Below are 20913 nucleotides of genomic sequence, written 5' to 3'. Positions count from 1 at the left end.
GAAATTAAATGTTTTACCATCATTAATGCTTTTCATATTCCAAGATTACAATTACATTTAATGTAAACGTATTCCAAGATAAGCTGACATTTCACACTCTCAAGAAACATTTGCAAAATCTCTTTGTATTATGAAATCTTTTCTAATTTCAACTCATGGAATCTCTTTCTATTTAAAATTTGAAAAGTAATTACTTTTGAAATAGCACTTAATAATATTTGTAATTTAACTTATGTAATTAATGTCACATAAAACCGTCATATCAATTACAACACACTTTTTTTGCATTTCAAAATTTTTTAAATATAATTTGAAAATTAATGAAGAAATTTAATTTGTAGCAATGATAAATTGTTTTGTATTACAATGTATATGATAATTTACATTGCTCAATAATTTTTTTTCATCTTCCAACACCTTTTGTAGGTAATTAATGTCACACCTAAGCCAGAAATGATTAACATTTCATATCAAATAAATTTAAATATTTATAAATTTATTTTTATAACATATTTTCTTTTTATCTTTGCAGTTTTTGCAAAAACATGATAATATAAATTGTTCGGGTTTAGATCTAAATTAAAAAAAATGTATTTAAAAGTGTATGCTAATGACTTCTCTAATAGGTTAAAACGTTTCATTTGTATACACTTTGTCTATCTTTTATGTAAGCTAGGAAGCATGTGAAAGAAGGTTTATACTTCTAATGACTTAGAAGAAGATTTTCATATTGAATTTGAGTGTGATGATGTTAGATATAATGAAAATATTAAAGTTCTATGTGTTTAAGTACTATGTCACTTTTAAGTGTTATTTTTACTTTAGTAATGTTAATATTACTATATTAATTCCATTTTCTACACATTATTTCATTTTCTTCACATTATCTAAAGTTATTCACATTATCTATTAAATTTTTTTATAATTTGTAATTTGGATAATAAATAAGGAACTTTAAAATTTAAGTTTAGTTATCTTTATTATATAAAATATTATCACTCACATAAAAAATGTATTACATGAAATACCAACCTAACATAAGAATTTTTTTTTTAAAGTTTAATGTAGGTTTCTTCAAGAAGCTTTTTCATTTTCCAAGGAAGCAATTAATATTAGCAACAATCAAAATTAACTTTTCATTTTCCCAACGTTACTCCAAGTATCCATAATTACTTATTAAAGAACTAATGTTTATTGGACTTCATGCACTGATAACACATGGTTCTCAAAATTTAAGAAAGTTTTCTCTCTTCCAAGACATCTTTCTCATTAATTATGGCATATTAAGAAAGTAATTATTTTTTGTGTCTCGGTGCAATGCCATATATCTATGTGCATTTCAACCCAAAGTCTGAAAACACTAATTATGAATAACTTTTTACTTTGCATGTTCCCACCAAATAAATTGGTGTTGGAAAGAATATCAAGAATTTTTCTGAATATGAATAATAGTTATACCAATATCTGCAAATCAAACACTTCTCACTTTTTCAAGGATTAGTTTACCTATTCCAAGACATTTGCATTAATAATTATTAAAACTTTAAATATCAACATTACAAATGATGTTTTGTGACACTCAATTCACCTCCAAACATTATAGTGTTATCTACACATCTACCACATCCATCTAGATACAATGTACTTTACATATTTCTACAACCTAATTGATTTAATGTATTATAATTTATAATTAATAGTAATTTAATTTTTTTAATTTAATCTCTTTATAAACGTTTCAAAACCTCTCAATTTGCCATATTTATTCTCATCTTCCACCATCACCTAATGTGGATTTAATTATTGAATTAGCTGTCTATATTCTCCATGGTTAGAATTTGAATTTTACATAACTGAATTCAAAATTGAAACCTTGTTACATATCATAATTTAGTCTTCAAGTATACAATATTTTTATTGAATTTCTAATTTAAATTGGACTCTCTAAATTTAAATTGTTTAAAAGAAATGTAAGTTCTTATATTTATAGTTATTAAAAAAAATCATATATTTGATTTTGGATAAAAATATTAAATATTTCACACCATCTGTCTTAATTATTATTAACATAATTACTGTTACTATTATCATAACTATAATTCTATCAAATAATTTTTAAATGTTAATGTTATTATTACTATTGATATTGTTATTATAATTATAACCTATTATATTATATTTTAATTTATTTCTTTAATTATTTTTCAATCATTAATATTAATATTGTAATTATTACTATTGTTAATTAATCAATTATTTTATATTTTAATTAATTATTGCTATCATTAATGCTAAAAATATTAGTTTTATTTAATATTATTATTTAAATTAATAATTATATTTTAATCAATTATTATTTTTTTTATTATTATTATTTACTTATGAATTTTACATTTGGATTTCCTCTAAATTAAAATCTTTTATTACACTTTATTATTTTATTAACAGAATTTGTTGTAATATTAAATTACTTTTTAATTATGATAATGTCATGTTATTTTAATCACAAAAAGGTTGTAAAATCTTATTTTTAAATATAATAAATACATATTTATTAATAATTATAAAAACTAACTTTTAATGGTGAACATTCATAAATACTTGCTATAATAAAATGTAATAATAAAATTTAAAATATTAAGTTTTAAAATATAAAAATTTTAATAAAAATTTATTTAAAATATTTTTAATCAAATCTTATTATTGTAAATTTTATAATAAAATGTAATACTAAAATTAAAATTATTAAGTTTTAAAATATCAAAATTTTAATAAAATTTTATTTAAAATATTTTTAACCAAAATTTTATTATTGTAAATTTTATAATAAAATTTAACATATTAAGTTTTAAAATATCAAAATTTTAATAAAATTTTATTTAAAATACTTTTAATCAATTTATTAAAAATTTATTTTTAAAAAAAAGTATATAAAACTTTAGAAAATATATAAAAGTTAAAATTAAATAAAAAAAATCAAATCATTTGTAAACTGACCATGTCATATAATTAATTAGTAAACTGACATATTTTTATAAAAAGGAAGTCAAAATGACCCATTTTTGTAAAAAAACCAAATTTGTTAAATATTTATAAAATTGCAATTAATTTTTTTTATTTCAATTGTAATTATTACTTTTTATTTAAATTAATTTTAAAATATTATTTGTAATGTTTTTTATTTTAAATTATAACTTTTTATTTGATTTTCATTTTAAACATTATTTTTAATATTAATATTAATATCAAATGATATGTAACCTTATATTTTATTAATTTTTTCTTGGAAATTCACTCCATTATACTTTCTTTATTATGTTAGTATATTAATTAATTTGACATACTAATTTTTTTTAATCTGTTTAATTTAATAAAACCAAATCGTTTACGCAAAGTTTTTACTTATTTATTCGCAAACTTATCTCTTAAAAGAAATTTACCTTTAGATTTTTCAAAACATCTTTACAAAAGTAAATTAAAAATATTGTTTTTCATGGATCATTTAGCTCAATAAAATGCAAATAGTTGTTAATAAATTGTCCAAGAATATAATACATACAGTATAAAATAGATACGTATAATTTATAGTATATAATATATATTTTTCAAAAAGATTTGGGAATATTAAAGTTTTTGAATTTGTAAATAAATATATAATAGATGACTTGATTGCATACTTTTATTAATAAATTTACTCTCATTAAATGAGTGCACGTTATCTCATGCATTGATTTTGATACAAACATTGAATGAATATTGAATCTTCCAACACACATTCTTCAACCTCTGCCAGCCAAAAATGTTTTGTATGAACATTTTTGTAAATGTCTTAGACACAACTTTACATCTTCTAATAAATGTCTTTGTGTAGATGCTATATAACCATATCAACACTATCATACCACCAACATCAAATAAATTTAAAAAAGGTATGAATGAAAAACTAAAAGTCTTTTTAATTACCAAAACATCTTATCGCATACAAGACATTGAAAATCTTAACTGATGATGATGATAGGTACACAAAGTTATAACTAGAAACTTTTTGTGTGTCATCTAAATTTTATATTTTTAAATAGTCTTATTAACAATTTTTATATTGTTCATCATTTTTTTTATTTTTGGGAATCTAATATTTATGTTTTTCTACGTTGTTAAATCAATATTTTATTTAAAACTAAACTTTATTTCTTAATTTTGATTAATTCAGTATATTATTTAAAATAATTATACATAACATATTTTGCTGAAAAAAATATAAATAACAAATAATTTTTTATATTAAATAATTAAGATATTATTATTTAATTTTATTAAATAAATTATTTATATTAAATTTAATTATAGTTGTATAATTTTTAAAATTATATATGGGTACAAATAATTATATACAATACATTTTATTAAAAATATATATAGATAACTTAAATATATTTTAATCATAAAATAAATTAAAAAATTATTATTTATTTTTATAAATATAATATTTATTCTAAATTTAACTATACTTAAAATTTAAAATTAATTTATTAAATATATTACAATTTTTAAAACCCGTGCATTGCACGGGTAGAAATACTAGTTTGATATTATAAGAGAATTATGAATATCATTAGGAGCAAAGAGAATTTACTTTAAGGTGACTCCTTTTGCGCGTGCTCTAGTAATAAAAAAGGAGAGGGGTTTTTTGAAATTTTTGTCTCTCCCTTACATTAGAGAAATTTTGTGCTTATTATAGACCCTTTGGGGTATCATTGAGATCTTAGTCTTTAATTATAATAAAATATATGGGGAAGAAATTGGTCTTATTAAATCATTGCATAATATCCACGATATTGATTATAATTATTAACGAAATATTGTCTGTAATTACTAGAATCATATTCTCTGTCACATAAAGATCGTGCTCAAATCATAACATATTATTCATATAATTGATTCTAACTGTTACTAGAAATATTTTCTTCTAAATATTAAAATTGTACCATTCTTTAAAAGCATTATATCAGGAATATTTGCTTCTAATTAAAATAATACCTTCCTATTCTGACAACACAAATTATTCAAATTATTATAAAAAAAAATTGCTCCTAATATTACACCCTTCTCTAAAAATAGAAATTATGAAAAGTTCTTTTCTGATAGGTCATGTGAAGAGTGTAAATAGCTAACAGTGGAGGTGAAAATATGTAAAACATTTGGGCTCATGAAAAGAGTGTGATAAATAAATTAGATTCTCCTTCTCTTGATTTTTTCTTTTTTTCTTTTTTCCCACGGTAGAATTAAAGTTAAAAAAAACCTACTATCAATCAAACATATTTTATATTTTATTTTATTATTTATTATTATTATATTATATATTATTTTTGTTATTATTTTTTTTAACCAAACATATGCATTTATCCGGACGAAATTGGGTGTTGACAGCTGTCCCTCTTTATTTAGATTTGACTAGATAATATGAAAGTGAAAATTTCATATTATCATAGTAAAAGATAAGTAAAGATAAAAACACTAATTTCGTTCGGGTTTTAAAAATGAAAAAAGAGAACTCGACCATTGCCTCGCAGAGGGCCGATATATCAAAAGAACACATGGGCTCGACCATTGCCTCATAGAGGGCCGAGATACCAAAAGAAAACCTGGGCTCGACCATTGCCTCGCAGAGGACCGAGATACCAAAAGAAAACCTAGGCTCGACCATTGTCTCGCAGAGGGCCGAGATACCTAAAGAAAACTTAGGCTCGACCATTGCCTCGTAGAGGGCCGATATACCAATAGAAAACTTGTGCTCGACCATTGCCTCACAAAGGGCCGATATACAAAAATAAAACCTAGGCTCGACCATTGCCTTGCAGAGGGCCGAGATACCAAAAGAAAACTTGGGCTCAACCATTGCCTTGTAGAGGGCCAAGATACCAAAAGAAATCTTGGGCTCGACCATTGCCTCGCAGAGGGCCGGGATACCAAAAGAAAACCTGGGCTTGAGCATTGCCTCGCAAATGGCCAACATATCAAAAGAAAACTTGAACTCGACCATTGCCTCGCAAAGGGCCGATATAGAAACAACAATTTTTAACCATTTTGTGAAGAGGGTTCTAATATGGAATCATCACCATGTGAGAGTCAAGTTGAATTCTGTGAATGCATGAATGAAAGAGACTCGTTTGTTCTTGACAAGACTTGTGATAAGTGTATACTTGAATCTCTAGATGGAAAAAAATGATATGAAACAAACAAAGTTGCCCCAGGTTATATACATGAAGCAAAATAAATGACTCAAACGAATTGGTAGGGGATCTTTGTTTAACGTAAAAAAATGTGTAAAAAATGATGACAATGTGTGAACTTTGACTAGCACAAAAACAAGGTAAGACTAGGCTTGAGGACTAGACAAAGCTAGGCTTGAGAGATATGTAAAACTGAGCTTTGAGGTCAGATAAATTGAGCTTAAGGGGCTAATGCTAAACTAGGCTTGAGGGCTAGACAAAGCTAGGCTTAGGGTGGCTAGATGAAACAGGGCTTAAGGGGCCAATGCGAAACTGGGCTTAGGGGCTAGACAAAGCTAGGCTTAGGGTGGCTACATAAAAATCGACTTGAGGGGCCAGTGCGAAACTAGGCTTGGGCTAGATAAACTGGGCTTGCGAGCTAGACAAAGCTAGACTTAGGAGCCAGTGCGAAACTGGGCTTGGGCCAGATAAACTGGGCTTGGGCTAGATAAACTGGGCTTGGGGGCTTGACAAAGCTAGGCTTAGGGGCCAAATAAACTTGGCTTAGGGGCTAGACAAAGCTAGGCTTAAGGGCCAGTGCGAAACTGGGCTTGGCCAGGTAAACTGGGCTTGGCCAGGTAAACTGGGCTTGGGGGCTAGACAAAGCTAGGCTTAAGGGCCAATGCGAAACTGGGCTTGGGCCAGATAAACTGGGCTTAGGGGCTAGACAAAGCTAGGCTTAGGGGCTAGTGCGAAACTGGGCTTGGGCTAGATAAACTAGGCTTGGGGGCTAGACAAAACTAGGCTTAGGGGCCAGTGTGAAACTGGGCTTAGTGGCTAGTGCGAAACTAGGCTTGGGCCAGACTGAATTGGGCTTGAGTGGCCAGTGCGAAAACTAGGCTTGTGGGCTAGACAAAGCTAGGCTTAGGGGCCAATGCGAAACTGGGCTTAGGGGCTAGACGAAACTAGGCTTGGGCCATACTAACCTGGGCTTTAGGGGCTAGTGCGAAACTAGGCTTCGGCCAGACTGAACTGGGCTTGAGTGGCCAATGCGAAAACTAGGCTTGTGGGCTAGACAAAGCTAGGCTTAAGGGCCAGTGTGAAACTGGGCTTAGGGGCTAGACGAAACTAGGCTTAGGCCAGACTAACCTGGGATTTAGGGGCCAATGCGAAACTGGGCTTGGGGGCTAGACAAAGCTGGGCTTAGGGGCCAGTGCAAAACTAGGCTTGGGGGATAGACAAAGCTAGGCTTGAGGTGGCCATATAAAACTGGGCTTGAGGGGCCAGATAAATCTGGGTTTGAAGATATATGAATGAAGAGGACCATCAATCCGAGAAATATTAAAGAAGCAAAATTTTGTATCTTTCATATTTTCTTCGTTTTGAAACAGAAGGATTTGAAAACCATTCATGTGAATAAAGAGGGTTTTGATCCAAGAGTGACAAGAATTTCGAAAAAAAAAAGAACTATGACGCATGTACATGATGCATGATGATTAAGACATATGTTAACATGATATGTGCATGAATATGCTAATATGATATATGCATGAATATGCTAATATGATATATGCATGAATATGTTGGCATGTATGTGACTTTTTTTTGAACCAAATACTATATAGAACCTAATTTTTCTAACACATGCTTGAATATTTTTTGTTTGACAATTGATGTCATGTGTATGAATGCATGTAGATGCTAACACCTTGTATGAATTTTATTTTTATGAATGCATGAGTATGTTGATGCTTATTATTTTTTTTAACATTTACATTATATGTGCATTAAAATGTTGACACATGCTATGTATTATTTTTTTTTAACATTGATTATGATGTGTGATAATGTTGTTATGTTTATTTTGATAATGCATAATGAATGATAATGTTGGTATGATTAATGGATTTTCTTTTTGAACACTATTACAATATTAGTTTATGATGCATATGTTATGATATATATTTTTTTACATGAATTAATGTATGAATGCATGATGAAAGTGCCTTTGTCTGTTAACCTTTTTTCACAAAAATGAATGATGTATGTATGATTAGATATGAATCTATGCATGAAGCATGCCCTCATGTATTTTTTCACCTTTTACATTGTATAAAACTTATTTCAATTGATCCCTAGTTTGTTGTTATTTTTAGATTTATGGAATCCCTCTGTTTTGATTTTTTTTTCTTTGAAAAATATTCTTTGGTCTAATCAGTTTATTGAGAAACTCGTTTATGTATTATTGCTTTTTTAACACTATTTGAGTGACATACATGAAATTGCCAAATCTCTTGGAAGGGATTAGATGAGGTAATTGACTAAAGAGTTGCCCCAATTTGATAGTTAAGGGTTAACTTCAAGACATGAGGTGTGTCTGGGCTTGTCCCAGTTATTGATAAAATAGATGGAGACTTCAAAATTTGCCCCAATTTGAGGATGTAGATTGGTCTCAGGGTGCAAAATGTGTTTGAGCTTGCCCTAGTTGTTGATAACATGAGAATGTTGAAAATAATTGGAGACTTCATACTAGTTGCCCCAATGTAAGCTGACAATCAAAGTCAATAATTGTCCAAATTCAAGATATCCGACTACAATGTAGGAACAACAAGTGAAATGTCTCCCCAATTTATTTCAAAGTGAGAATAATGAGTAATGGTAGGAGAAAGGTAGATCAAAGTTTTAAGCTCGAAGCAGAAAATATGATAGGAAACGCATGAAGAATGAAAGAATGAGAGGGCATGACCTTGATATAACTTGACTACTCGTGCTAATCTTCATCTCTATAGAAACATGTCAACCAAAAATAAACTGCCCAGTGTTTGAAAGCAAATCTTTGAACACTTTTTCAATCTTTTTTTTTGGACAAACCTCTTAATATGACAAAATATTTTCCTCTAAATTAAAGTTTTTTCGAAAAGCAACAACCAATCTTTGATTTGTGTGGACTTTATTAGGCTTATATTGTGGCCAAGGCTAAGGGATAAAAAGATGGGTAGTTTAATTCAAATGTAGCTGAAAGGGAGTAAAATCCACAAGATATTCAATGAAATCAAACTAGAAAAGTGCTAAAATGCATGTGTAAAATAAGTAAAATGAGAACTTATTAGTGGGACAAAGCGTTCTTGGCCAAAATTATCTATTTTTTATTTAAAGCTTGCAATTGTTGTTAATGGGCTTGTAACTCTTGTTGTTGTTGGGCGTGCATATGCTCCAATTGAGTTTCCAACTCTTGTCTGCACTACTACTTCATCTTCTCCATCCCCGCGATTACTTGTTAGATACTCTTCTCATTTTTACCAAGGATTTTCTCCAAAATGAGTTTTGATTGCATTGACCGCTTGTTGATCCATATCTGCTACAGAAAAACTATATGCTTCAGTTTGAAGGTGCATCAACACATTTGAAAAACTATATGCTATATGATAGGCGACGCGAGCCCCGTGGTTCAGATTTTTGAGTTTTATGGAGTTTGGTGGCAATGGTGATGTCTTAGAATTATTATGCATGACGGTATTGGATGATTTTCTTGATCAATTAATGATAAACTACTAAAGTTGATGCTAATGTGGGGATTGAACAATGTATGCTCATAAGGGTTCTAGGAAGACTTTTGAGAAATGAATTGGGTTATGAGTATGATGTTTGGTGCCAATGTTGGAATTAAAATTGTATGAATATTGGATGCATGATTGATTGAATGTTCGAGCAATTACATGATTGGATCGTGTACTTGGATGCTTAGGACGTGTGGAATAGGCATTTTTTCAGGAAAACGCTATTTTTCAAATTTTTTCCGCAGCAGGGATCGCCGAGCGGTGGTTTCCTAACGCTAAGTGCCAAGTCTATGGTCTTGTTTTGCTAGGCGGCAAGATCGAGTCGCTGGGCGATTATGATTTTTCTAGTCTGCGTAGTTTTCATAAAATTGTGTTTCCCGATTTGTTAACCGTCTAATTTAGCTGAAAGTTTGACAAAGGGTTCATAACATGTTGCTCTTTAGTTTGAACGATGTGATCCTAGTTTGGATGTCTATAACTGGACATATATGATACACATGATTGCTGGTTTGAAAGTCTTTAAAGTGCATGATCATGTAGTGATGATAAATTAGGGACTTGGCATAATGCATTTGGAATGAATAAATTGTTGCAGAAACTGTTTTGGAGTTAAATTCAATATGGCATGATTAATTGATAAAATAAAATGTGCAAGAGATTATTGTGAAACCTTAAGTGATGGTGTAATGAATTCATGATGTATGTGATTGAGTTGGACTGTGATCCAATCATGTGATTATGACTCGATAAGCATATTTGATGTTATGGATTATATGTTGAGTGCTTGGGGTTCTTTGAAACTTGCTTCAAAGTGCCAAAAACCGCTTGGCAGCACACCCCACACTGCCAAGTAGAGAAGTGTACAACGCATGGTGCCTGGCAGAAAGGGTGATCCCGCTAGGCAAAAAATATCTTACAAAGGCTTTGGAAAGCGCATGGCGCGTGGTAACATGAGGTGTCCGTTAGGGGGTCTGGAACAAGTTTTTCCCTAGTGACGCAAGTGATGCGCCAGGCGGTTTTGGGTGCAAAGTTGGATTATAAGGATCGATCAAGTTATCATCAAAGGGTGTAGAATCAAGAGGCGTCTGAAGGAAGATGTGAATGTTTGGGTCTTAGGTTTTGGTGTATCAGGAGTGTTCCTGCAGAGAACAAATAAGATGAGTTAGGCAAAAGTATCAGCTTACCCATAGTCCACCATTTCCTTAGTAGGCCTATTCCCGGTTGGCATATGTTTGCTTGGACCTGGGAGGGGTTACCTGCAGAAGGGACTCCGAAGCTCAAGTCATTGAAATCTCTCAGAAAGTCAAATCAGGTGATTAGGGAAGTAATGAATATGTACCTTTAATTCGTGGGGTCCATGTATATTTATAGATTATTAATTATGTTTGACCATTCCATGGGTGGGCCATAGGTGGGCCTGGGCCCCAGTCCAGGCCCTTAGTCTGATTATTGTGGGCTTACTGAATTTTAGGAGTGCTTCGATTTCGTCATGTTTCTTAGAGTGGTCGGTGTAGACCGACTACCCTTTTAGCGGCTTATGCCGTTATTGTTCACATGTCATCTTAGGCTAGCTATTCTCTTAGCAGCTTAGGCAGATTGCTCTTTTAGCAGTTTAGGCCGGTTAGGCTTAGGTCGACCTAGGCCGGCTACTTGATTCATTTTGCGTATAGATATGGTGATCATTTATTATTATTATTTGTTTGGATCAGCTAGGTGTGATACAAGTAGTATAAGGGGTTTTAAATTGCTATTGTAATGTATATTGTAATGTAATTTTATTTTGAGCTCACCTTATTTGTGTGTGTTGGGTGATGATCAAGTAAATTGTTACATATAAGCAGATGTTGTTGCAGGTGAGCATGTGGATGCTTAGAGTTAGAAAGGGGTTAGGATGGGGGAATTTCACGGATTCATCCTTGTGATGTTTTTGTAGTAAGTTACTTGTTTTTAATAATTTTGGAATGTGGTAGATGTAAGACCCGAGAAAAATTAAATAGTTATTTAAATAATTATTTAATTATGGCGGGTAATAGAAACGTTTAAAGCAATTAATGTGTGGGACAATGACGTGGAAAAGTACTAGCTCAAGTGGTTAAGAGTACTTTGGTTTGTGTAAGAGGGCTTGGGTTCGAGTCCTATGTGTGCCACTTGGATGTTATTTAAATTATGTATTTTTATTTAGTTATATATTGGAGGCTTGACATGATGATAAAATTCTAAAGATGTAGGAATTATCACAAAAGATGATTTGGTTGAATTGGTTGTGTTCTTAACTTGGTAATTGATTGGTTATGGGTTCAAGTCTTGATAAGAACCAAAATAGATGTTTCATTTTTGATTACTTCTATTTTTGCATGGCATTGGAGAGGCATAGGAACCCTAACTGCAGAAGGAGGCAGTTGAATGGTTGAAAGTTTTATGCTAATGTTTAGTTGTCTAGTCATTAGGCACATGAAACCTAATTCTGATTTATGGTGGGAAGGGGGCACTTAAAAGTTATAATTGTGAGAGAGGGAGAGAAAGATTATCGAGAGAGAGGGCTGGAAACTAAGAGTGAACTAGACAGCGACACTTTTGTGTTTTGGCACGAATAGTTGAGAGAAGTGAGGGTGGAAGATAGTGTGGGAGTGCAAGAGAAGACTCAAGGAGTGTTCGGGTTAGTGAAATCATCGAGAATTCGAGTTTGGAGCGAGGATCAAAGGTAAGGGGAGTTACTTTGTGTGTTTCCTTTAGTTGTATCAATTACACTGTGCTTGTGTGATCACAACTGCATGTTTACTGTCATTTTGCGCACTGTTTCATCGAAGTTTCTGGGTTTTTCCCAGAAATCGCCTGGCGGTTCAATCCCTACTGCCAGGCGGCACATCAGTGATGAGCATTGTTCTTGTTTTGGCTTGAACCGCCTGGCGGCGATGAATTCCTACCAGGTGGTGCAATGTCGTTCGTGTTTCTTTTGATGTTTTGATGCTATTTGTACAAGTATGCATGTGGTTTTTGTGATTGATGTGAGTGGGTTCTATTGGATGCCTTGCTGGACCGAAATTGATTACCAATTTGGGGTAGGGCAAGGTTGAGAGATGATAGTGTATGAATTGGGGCTATGCATGAGAGTGAATATAGAGACACTATTATGAATCAAATTGAGAGTAGATAACTAGCACGTAATATAGGTATGGTTGCATCTTGGTGACTAAAATTGGGAGGAATGGAAACTGGAAAATGGATTGAGCATGTCATAGGAATGGAGAGCCTGCGATTCTGCAGAAAACTGGTATACCGCCCGGTGGCGTGCTGCTTGTCGTCAGGCGACAATGGGTGCAAGTCTGGTTTTGTGTGCTTAAAAGAGTGAGAAAAGAATGGAAGGGAGTAGAACTTGGACAAGTCATGGTTTTAGACAATTATTGGTAAAACGGTAAGAGATAAATAATTTGTAGTATATAATTAGGGAAATTGGATTAAGTGTGAAGGTATGCACATGATATGGTAAGGTTGTAAGAAGGTTAGTTTGAAATAGTAAGAAGAAGAGTTTCAATGACAAGTCTCAGGTTTGAATGAACACACTTGTTGGGGATTGCATCGCTGGAATAAGGGATAGTTGGATTAAGATTCAAGGTATTACCATGATTTGTGTAAAATGAATTATAAAATTAACTGAGTAGGAAGTGTGGTACTGTGATAATGCAATTTGAGCAGAGAATGTGGTATGAGGAAATGTACTGTGTGGTTTCATTATGAATTGGGAGAATTTATGGCATAATGTTGGAGGGAATAGGTGAATCGTAGGCGAGATAGGGAATTTAGAATGGGAGTATAAGTGCTGCGAACGGTCAAGAGGTTGGCTAGGAATTTAGAATGACAGTGAGATTAACCAAGACTGCTTTGCTACCTTGGAGAGATTAGGGAAAATGTGGGATAATCTGAAAGAGAGGTGAAATCATTGACTGGTACTGTACTGTCACAGCGCCTGGCGGCTGTACTGGGTGCGCCAGGCGGTAGAAGACCCAGAAAGGGGGTCTGTAGTGATTGGTGCCAGGCGGTGAGGTGGGATCCGCTAGGCGGACGCGATGCAGCGAGCTTCTGTTCGAGAACCTAGCGCCTGGCGGTGGGACGTAAACCGCCAGGCGATCTGGACCTGTATCGCTTAGCGATGCTGGGGGTTGCGCCAGGCGATTGAGTAGTAGGTTATGAGTTGTGTGTGTTACGTTTAACTGACAATGACACTATGCTTGGGTCGGGAGATGTTGTGCCATGAGCGGGTAGGTTTATGGATGGTGGTTAACACGTGATGATATGAGCGGGGAGGTTCATATCTAGTTACTCTCATGTGGGGATACGAGCGAGGTAGGTTCGTATGCTCTGTGCTCACATTCGAGAGATGCTGCGTACGGGGAGGTACGTAGCTGGTGGATCATGTGTGTCGGACGGGCGGGTCCATAGAGTAAGACTACGAACAAGGAGGTTTGTAAAGGCAGGACCACGAGCGGGCAGGTTCGTGTGAGCATCATAAAACCTGAGTCCATGGCTAACTATGTGATGTGATGTGAAGGTTGAAAAGCCTTGGAGTATTAAGGACTTGGCCAATGTGTAATTTTAATAATATAACTGGTAGTAAATATATTATTGAACTGATGTCTTTTTTTTATTTATTAAGCTCACCCTTTCTGTTTGTGCTTGGCGATGATCGTGTAATTCTTTACACGAGAGCAATTGATGACACAGGTGATGCTCTTGATGTTTGAGACGGAGAGAGGGGCTAGCTTGGGGACGGAGCTAGGAATTTTATTATGTTTTTATTATTTTATCAGAAGTTTGGAAATTGTAATAAGACTATTACTTAGCTTTAATTAAATTTTGACACATTAAACGATGTTTTAAATTCCCCGCGGTTGGGAATAATGAAACTATGAGGTTATTTTATAAATTATTTATTCATTTATTTTAATTAAGTAATTTCCAGTAGGGATGTTACATTGGGCGATTTAGTTTGCTATTGGATTCAGAGCTAAGGGTGGAGTTGAGGATACCGATATCGAAGAAGCTAATTCTGACATATAGGTCGTTTCTTGCGATGTTCCAGAGCCACGTGGAGAGTGGGAGGTATCTAGAGAATTACATCAAGTGCTTTATTGAGGACGTGAAAAATGTTGTTTCAGAGTTTGTTTTAATGGGTTTTTGTTTCCCAACACTTGAGAATGACATATGAATGATGGAATGGATGAATGGTGAAATGGAGTTTTGCAACATACAAGATAGGATAGATTCTTTTAATTTTTTTCCTATAGTTTTCAGGTAATTGAGTGAAGGCCAATTTGAGGTTGCTCAAGCTCTCGGGTGGGTCGTCCAACAAGATTTGCAATCATGATCCACTCTTATCAGGAAAGAGAGATTAATATTCCTTAATCTTATGTTGAAGATTAGTGTGGCTTGTGAAAAACCATGTAGCTACCTCAACTTGGATGTTGCTACCTGTAACGACGCTATGTGATTTCTCACCACATTCTAGATTTTGTTTCATTTGTTTATATTGGAATTTTTTGTACGTGTGTTTTTTATTTATTTTCTTTAATATAAAAAATTGGTGGTTTTGGACTATATGCTCTGTCTTAAATTTTAGTCCTATATACATTTTGTCTCTGGCACTATCTTTTATTTTTTATTATATCTAAGTGATTCATATGGAAAACATAAGAGTATTAACAAATAACACACAATAATATGAGAATTGTTTGTATGTTGTTAGTATGATGAAAGACCTTGGTAAAAAACCTCTTCCATGTATAAGTTGTATGATATGATCACAATAAACTTAAATTCATTGTTTTTTTTTATGTAGAAATCTATGTGGATTTAAGTCTATTGGTCAACAGATAAATGATTTTAAAGATTTTATCAACAAAAAAGATAAAGTTCACATCCATTCAAGTTCTATATGAAGAGACTTAGGGGAAGCACATAAAGAAATTAGCAACTCTGGTTTTGGCAACTACCATCCACCACATCTTTCATTTTATTCTTTCCATCCTTTGTACTTTTTCTTTCATTCATCATTTGTCATGTATTATATCCAATCCATGGAGGGCTAAGCTTCTAAGGTTGGTTCCACTATAATTTCATTATGGATTCTGAGGTTAAATTAAAATAACATCTTTGTTCTTTTGATTATTGTTTTGATTTTCATTCATATATGTATTTTATCTCTGAGTCACATAAAAAGTAGTGTTTTTTATGTAATAGCTAATTAGTGAGATGTTTTAATCTATATGCATGTTGATCATATGAGTCTAAGGGTTTTTAATTTTAATTGAGAATGTACTTTGATTAAATTTAGGAACTTTCATATGATTGAATGTGTTTTGCCAATAATTGAGAACATATTTTGATTAAATTTAGGAAATTTCATGTGATTAAATGAGCTTTTGCTAATAATTGAGAATGTACTTTGATTAAAGGTGAAAACTTTAACAAGAATTAACCAAGAATATACTTCGGTTAATTAGCTTTTTACTTTATATAAGAGGTAAAAGAATAAACATGATTTGGCATAATAATGTTAATTGAAAATGTACTTTTGTTAAATTTATTATGATTAATCTAAAAAACTACATATAGACTTAAAAGGAAGAGAAAAATGCCACCTCACACTTTTTAAGTTTGTTCCTTTATGAACAGACTTAAATTAACAAGCTTAAAAGCCTGTTTTTGTGTTAGTGCAAGGAGTTAACACACCTTCAAACCCAAGCATATAGTTTTTCTGTAGCAGATATGAATCAAAAAACAGTCAATGCAATCAAAATTCCCTTGGAGAAAATCCTCAATAAAAATGAGGAAAGTATCTAACAAGTAGACGCAACTATGTAAGAGATGAAGTAGTAGTGCAGACAAGAGTTGGAAACTTAATTGGAACATATGCACGCCTAACACCAATAGGAGCTACAAGCCCATCAACAACAATTGCAAGTTTTAAATAAAAAACTAGATAACTTGGGTCAAGAACGCTTTGTCACACTAATTTGTTGGCGTTCTCACTATTGAGCAAAGTAGATTCTCAATCAAAAGTAATAATTTTTTAGATTAATCATAATAAATTTAACAAAAGTACATTTTCAATTAACATTACTATGCCAAATCATGTTTATTCTTTTACCTCTTATATCAAGTAAAAAGCTAATTAACCAAAGTATATTCTTGGTTAGTTGTAGCAGATATGAATCAAAAAATAGTCAATGCAATCAAAATTCCCTTGGAGAAAATCCTCAATAAAAATGGGGAAAGTATCTAACAAGTAGACGCAACGATGCAGGAGATGAAGTAGTAGTGCAGACAAGACTTGGAAATTTAATTGGAACATATGCACGCCTAACACCAACAAGAGCTACAAGCCCATCAACAACAATTGCAAGTTTTAAATAAAAAACTAGATAACTTGGGTCAAGAACGCTTTGTCACACTAATTTGTCACACCTTTTTCTCCACCTCTAGTGATTTGCGAGCCTCTTCTCCCCACCTGTCAGTGACATCAACTTTCTATGGTGGACTAGCGGCCACTATAGCGATCCTTCTTTGGTTTGATTACATTATCTTCTGTAGGTACCAAAGTCTCTTCCTTTTCTCCTTCTACATTCAGTTTTGATCTTTCTTTATGATATATTCGTTTTTTAATCTATTTTCCACTTTCAATTTTGTGACTTTCCTTCCGTTTTAAGGCTTTTAATCCTATGTTTGAGGAGATTCATAAAACTAAGGCAGTTTTTTTTATATTGGATTTGCAACTAAGGGATGCGTTTAGTATATTGATATCAGAGAAGATTAAGACGTGGAAGATGTTGCTTTGGAGTTTTTTTTTTTTGAACAAGTTCTTGTTTCCCAACACTTGAGGAGGAGATCTGAATGGTGGAATGAAGTAATGGAGTGTAGTGAAGTGAAGAAGTTTTGCAACATAGAAGCTAGGACTTATTCTTTTAACTTTTTTCCCTAGAGTGTTCAGGTAATTGAGTGCTAACCAATCTGAGGTTTCTTAATCTTGTGCTGAAGATTGGTGTGGCTTGTGAAAAGCCATATAGCTACCTCACCCTTCATGTTGTTGTTGGTAAGCACATTATGTGATTTTTCACCATATTCTAGATCTTGTTTCATTTGTTTATATTGGAATTTGTTGTACTTTTGTTTTGTTTTTGTTTATTTCCGTTAAGGTCGAAAATTGACGACTTCTTTTGTAGCACTTCTATACAATGTGATAGTTTGCACTATATGCTTTGTCTTAAATCTTAGTCCTAGATATATTTTGTCTTTGGGCACCTGTATCTTCTGTTTTTTCAAATATCTAAGTGATTCATTTGGAAAACAGAAGAGTATTAAACATATAACACACACCATAATATAGGAATGGCTAATATGTTGTGAGTATGCTAAAAGACATTGCTGAAAAACCTCATCCATGTATAAGTTGTATGATAATGGTCACAAGAGACTTAAATGCACTATTTATTTTTTATTATTTTGTAGAAATCTATATCGATTTAGGCTTGTTGGTTTACAAAAGACTTCAATTTTAAGTCTGTTAGCCAACAACATACTTATAATTTAAGTTTGTTAGTCAACAACAAACCTAAAATTTACGTCTATCGTACCTAAGTCTGTTCAAAAATAGACTTACACTAGTGCACTAAGGGTTTTTTGTCCCGGTTATTTTCCTCATTTTACCTCGAGTCTGGAATCGAGAAATATTGGGGTGAGGCCAAAAGGTATCCCTTTTTAGGCTCGGTTATTACCCAAGACCATAGAGTCCCTTTTATGCTTCGGTTCTAAATGAACTGGAGCCATAGGGTTCCTTTTCTGCCTCGGGTCCACGAGAACCGAAGCCATATGGTAAATGCAGAAACTTCCGCAGATTCTCCCGTGTGCACTCCTCCGAGTGTGACAGCTATTACAATAGCCACCATTGCCGCCGCAACTATATGGTGGGCTGCCCATGGACTGCTTTCTCTGTGTACTCCACTTCACACACCTTTTGCGTGTCCTCCTGCACCACCCAGTGCACCTCCATCCATGGCTCCCACTGAAACACAACACAAAATCCAACAAGGAGAGGTTAAGCCAAAAAACCCTCTTCTACAAGATCAGATACTGGATCTAGAACAATTAGAAGTTCTGCAAGCTCAACACTCGGTTTCAAATTCACCAGGTGTTTCTTCATCGGAATCTGAGGAGAAGGGTGATACCAATGTAAATACCGCATTAAAGGCTACTAATGATGAGATGAACCAAGTAGTTTCGAACTCACCCGCGGCGGGAGGTGATTTGCAATCGGTGAACTTGGACAGCACGACGGAGGCAACGACGCATGACTATTGACGGAGGATATTGGTCGGTGACGGAGGCAGAGCATGGTGGTGGTGACAAAGCGGAGAAATTCGCGCAGAGAGAAGAGTTTTGGGGGAGACGATGAATAGTAGCTAAGGCTCGCGAATTGGGAATTTTAACCGCCCTTATGGCCTAGTTCAATTAATAACCGAGGCCAAAAGCCCATTTATTGCCTCAGTCCTTAAAGACCCGAGGCCAAAACCCTGATGCTGATGGCATTTTTGAAAATTTGAAAACTAACGCTGCCTTATATGCTTCGGTTCTGTTGCAACCGAGGCCAAAAGTCCCATTTATTGCTTCGGTCCTTAAAGACCCGAGGCCAAAAGCCTAATGTTGATGGCATTTTTGAAAATTTGAATACTGACGCTACCTTATATGCTTCGGTTCTGTTGCAACCGGGGCCAAAAGTTGGACGAAAATTGCAAAAATGCCACCGCCTTCTTATAGGCTTTGGTTCAGCGGCAATTGAGGCCTATAAGGCGAAGTAAAATGTCAAATTTGCACTAGTGTTAAAAAACATATTTTGCATTAGTGAGAAAGGGGTATTTAAACTGCCCTCGGTCTTAACTCCTAAACGATATGAGACTATTTAGTGTGTATCAGAACATGCCCCTCAATTGATGGCTAAGGAAGTTTTCATCCCCACAAATGGTGAATGTTTAAAACCCAAGTCCATTGATGGGCTTCTAGCTTTGTTGGTGTTGGGTGCACAACTACTCAAAGTGAGCTTTCAACTCTTGTCTAAAGAGCTACTTCATATCCTACATCTCTTCGACTACTTGTTGGATACTTTCCTTATTTTTACTGAGGATTGTCTCCATGTGAGTTTTTATTGTATTAATTGCTTGTTGATCAATATTTGGTACATAAAAACTAGATGTCTGGTTTTAGCGAGGCATCAACATAATACACTTGTGTGTTGTGGAGAAGTATTTCTACTCGACCTACGATGGACACCAAATGTTCTTATCGAATTTGGCCATGCAGTTTATGTCCAAATTATTAACGTGTATCTAGGCTCCGAATCACTAGTGGAAGTTCGCCTACAAGGACTAACGCTTAAGTGAGTATGATATTTAAGTGAGTATATGAGTAAAAATTGATTATGAGATGATATGTACTCCTTGTAATATTATGTATTTATAGCCTTTTTAGGGTCAGGAATAACGTTTATGGGTTCTATTAGTGTTAATGGATTCATTTATAATAAATGAGTTATGTTTATATCATATAATATTAAATATCTACTCAAATATTATCTTTTCCTTATTTTAAGAAAGTTGATATTTCATATGGATCTCATAATGGGATCTAATGTTTATCGAGAGTTTTAGGTCTAATAATAATATAATTTGGACCAAATAGTTACAATATTGAAAAAAAAAATCTCTAATTTTTTCAAGTCTCAAAGATATTTTTGTTTTTGTATGTTTATTTCTTATTAAAAAAATTCAGTGTCATATTAATTGTGTTAAACAGAAAAAAAAAATGGATAAAATAGAAAACTACACAACTATTTATCAGAATAAAAAAAATATTATATATATATATATATATATATATTTTTTTTTCCGAAATAGCCTTAAAGGAGATATAAAAGGGATGTAGGAAATTCTCTTTTACTTTAAAAACCATGTTTTATTTCATTTTTAAACATTCATCGAAAAAAAAAAAAACCGTGTTCCTTTTATATAAAAAATTTAAAAATAAAATACCGTAATTTTTAATTACAAAATGAAAATCCGAATATGGAAACAAAATATAACTTCTGAAAGAGTATAAAAATA

At 32.9% G+C, this 20913-nt stretch overlaps 1 protein-coding gene across 1 annotated transcript; it reads left to right on the top strand.

The window, feature by feature from the left end:
- Positions 1 to 18628: 18628 nt before the first annotated feature.
- Positions 18629 to 19117, top strand: LOC146888270 (protein LATE ELONGATED HYPOCOTYL-like). Its single transcript, XM_085670027.1, has one exon. It carries the CDS (start codon positions 18629 to 18631, stop codon positions 19115 to 19117), a length of 489 nt encoding a protein of 162 aa, XP_085526153.1.
- Positions 19118 to 20913: the final 1796 nt, after the last annotated feature.

Source organism: Vigna unguiculata, chromosome 2, assembly GCF_037176805.1.
Source record: "Vigna unguiculata cultivar grain cowpea cultivar isolate G323 ecotype 2 chromosome 2, ASM3717680v1, whole genome shotgun sequence".
NCBI classification, from domain to species: domain Eukaryota; kingdom Viridiplantae; phylum Streptophyta; class Magnoliopsida; order Fabales; family Fabaceae; genus Vigna; species Vigna unguiculata.
Note: the sequence above shows the minus strand (reverse complement) of the source record. Positions and strands in the feature narration are given on the sequence as shown.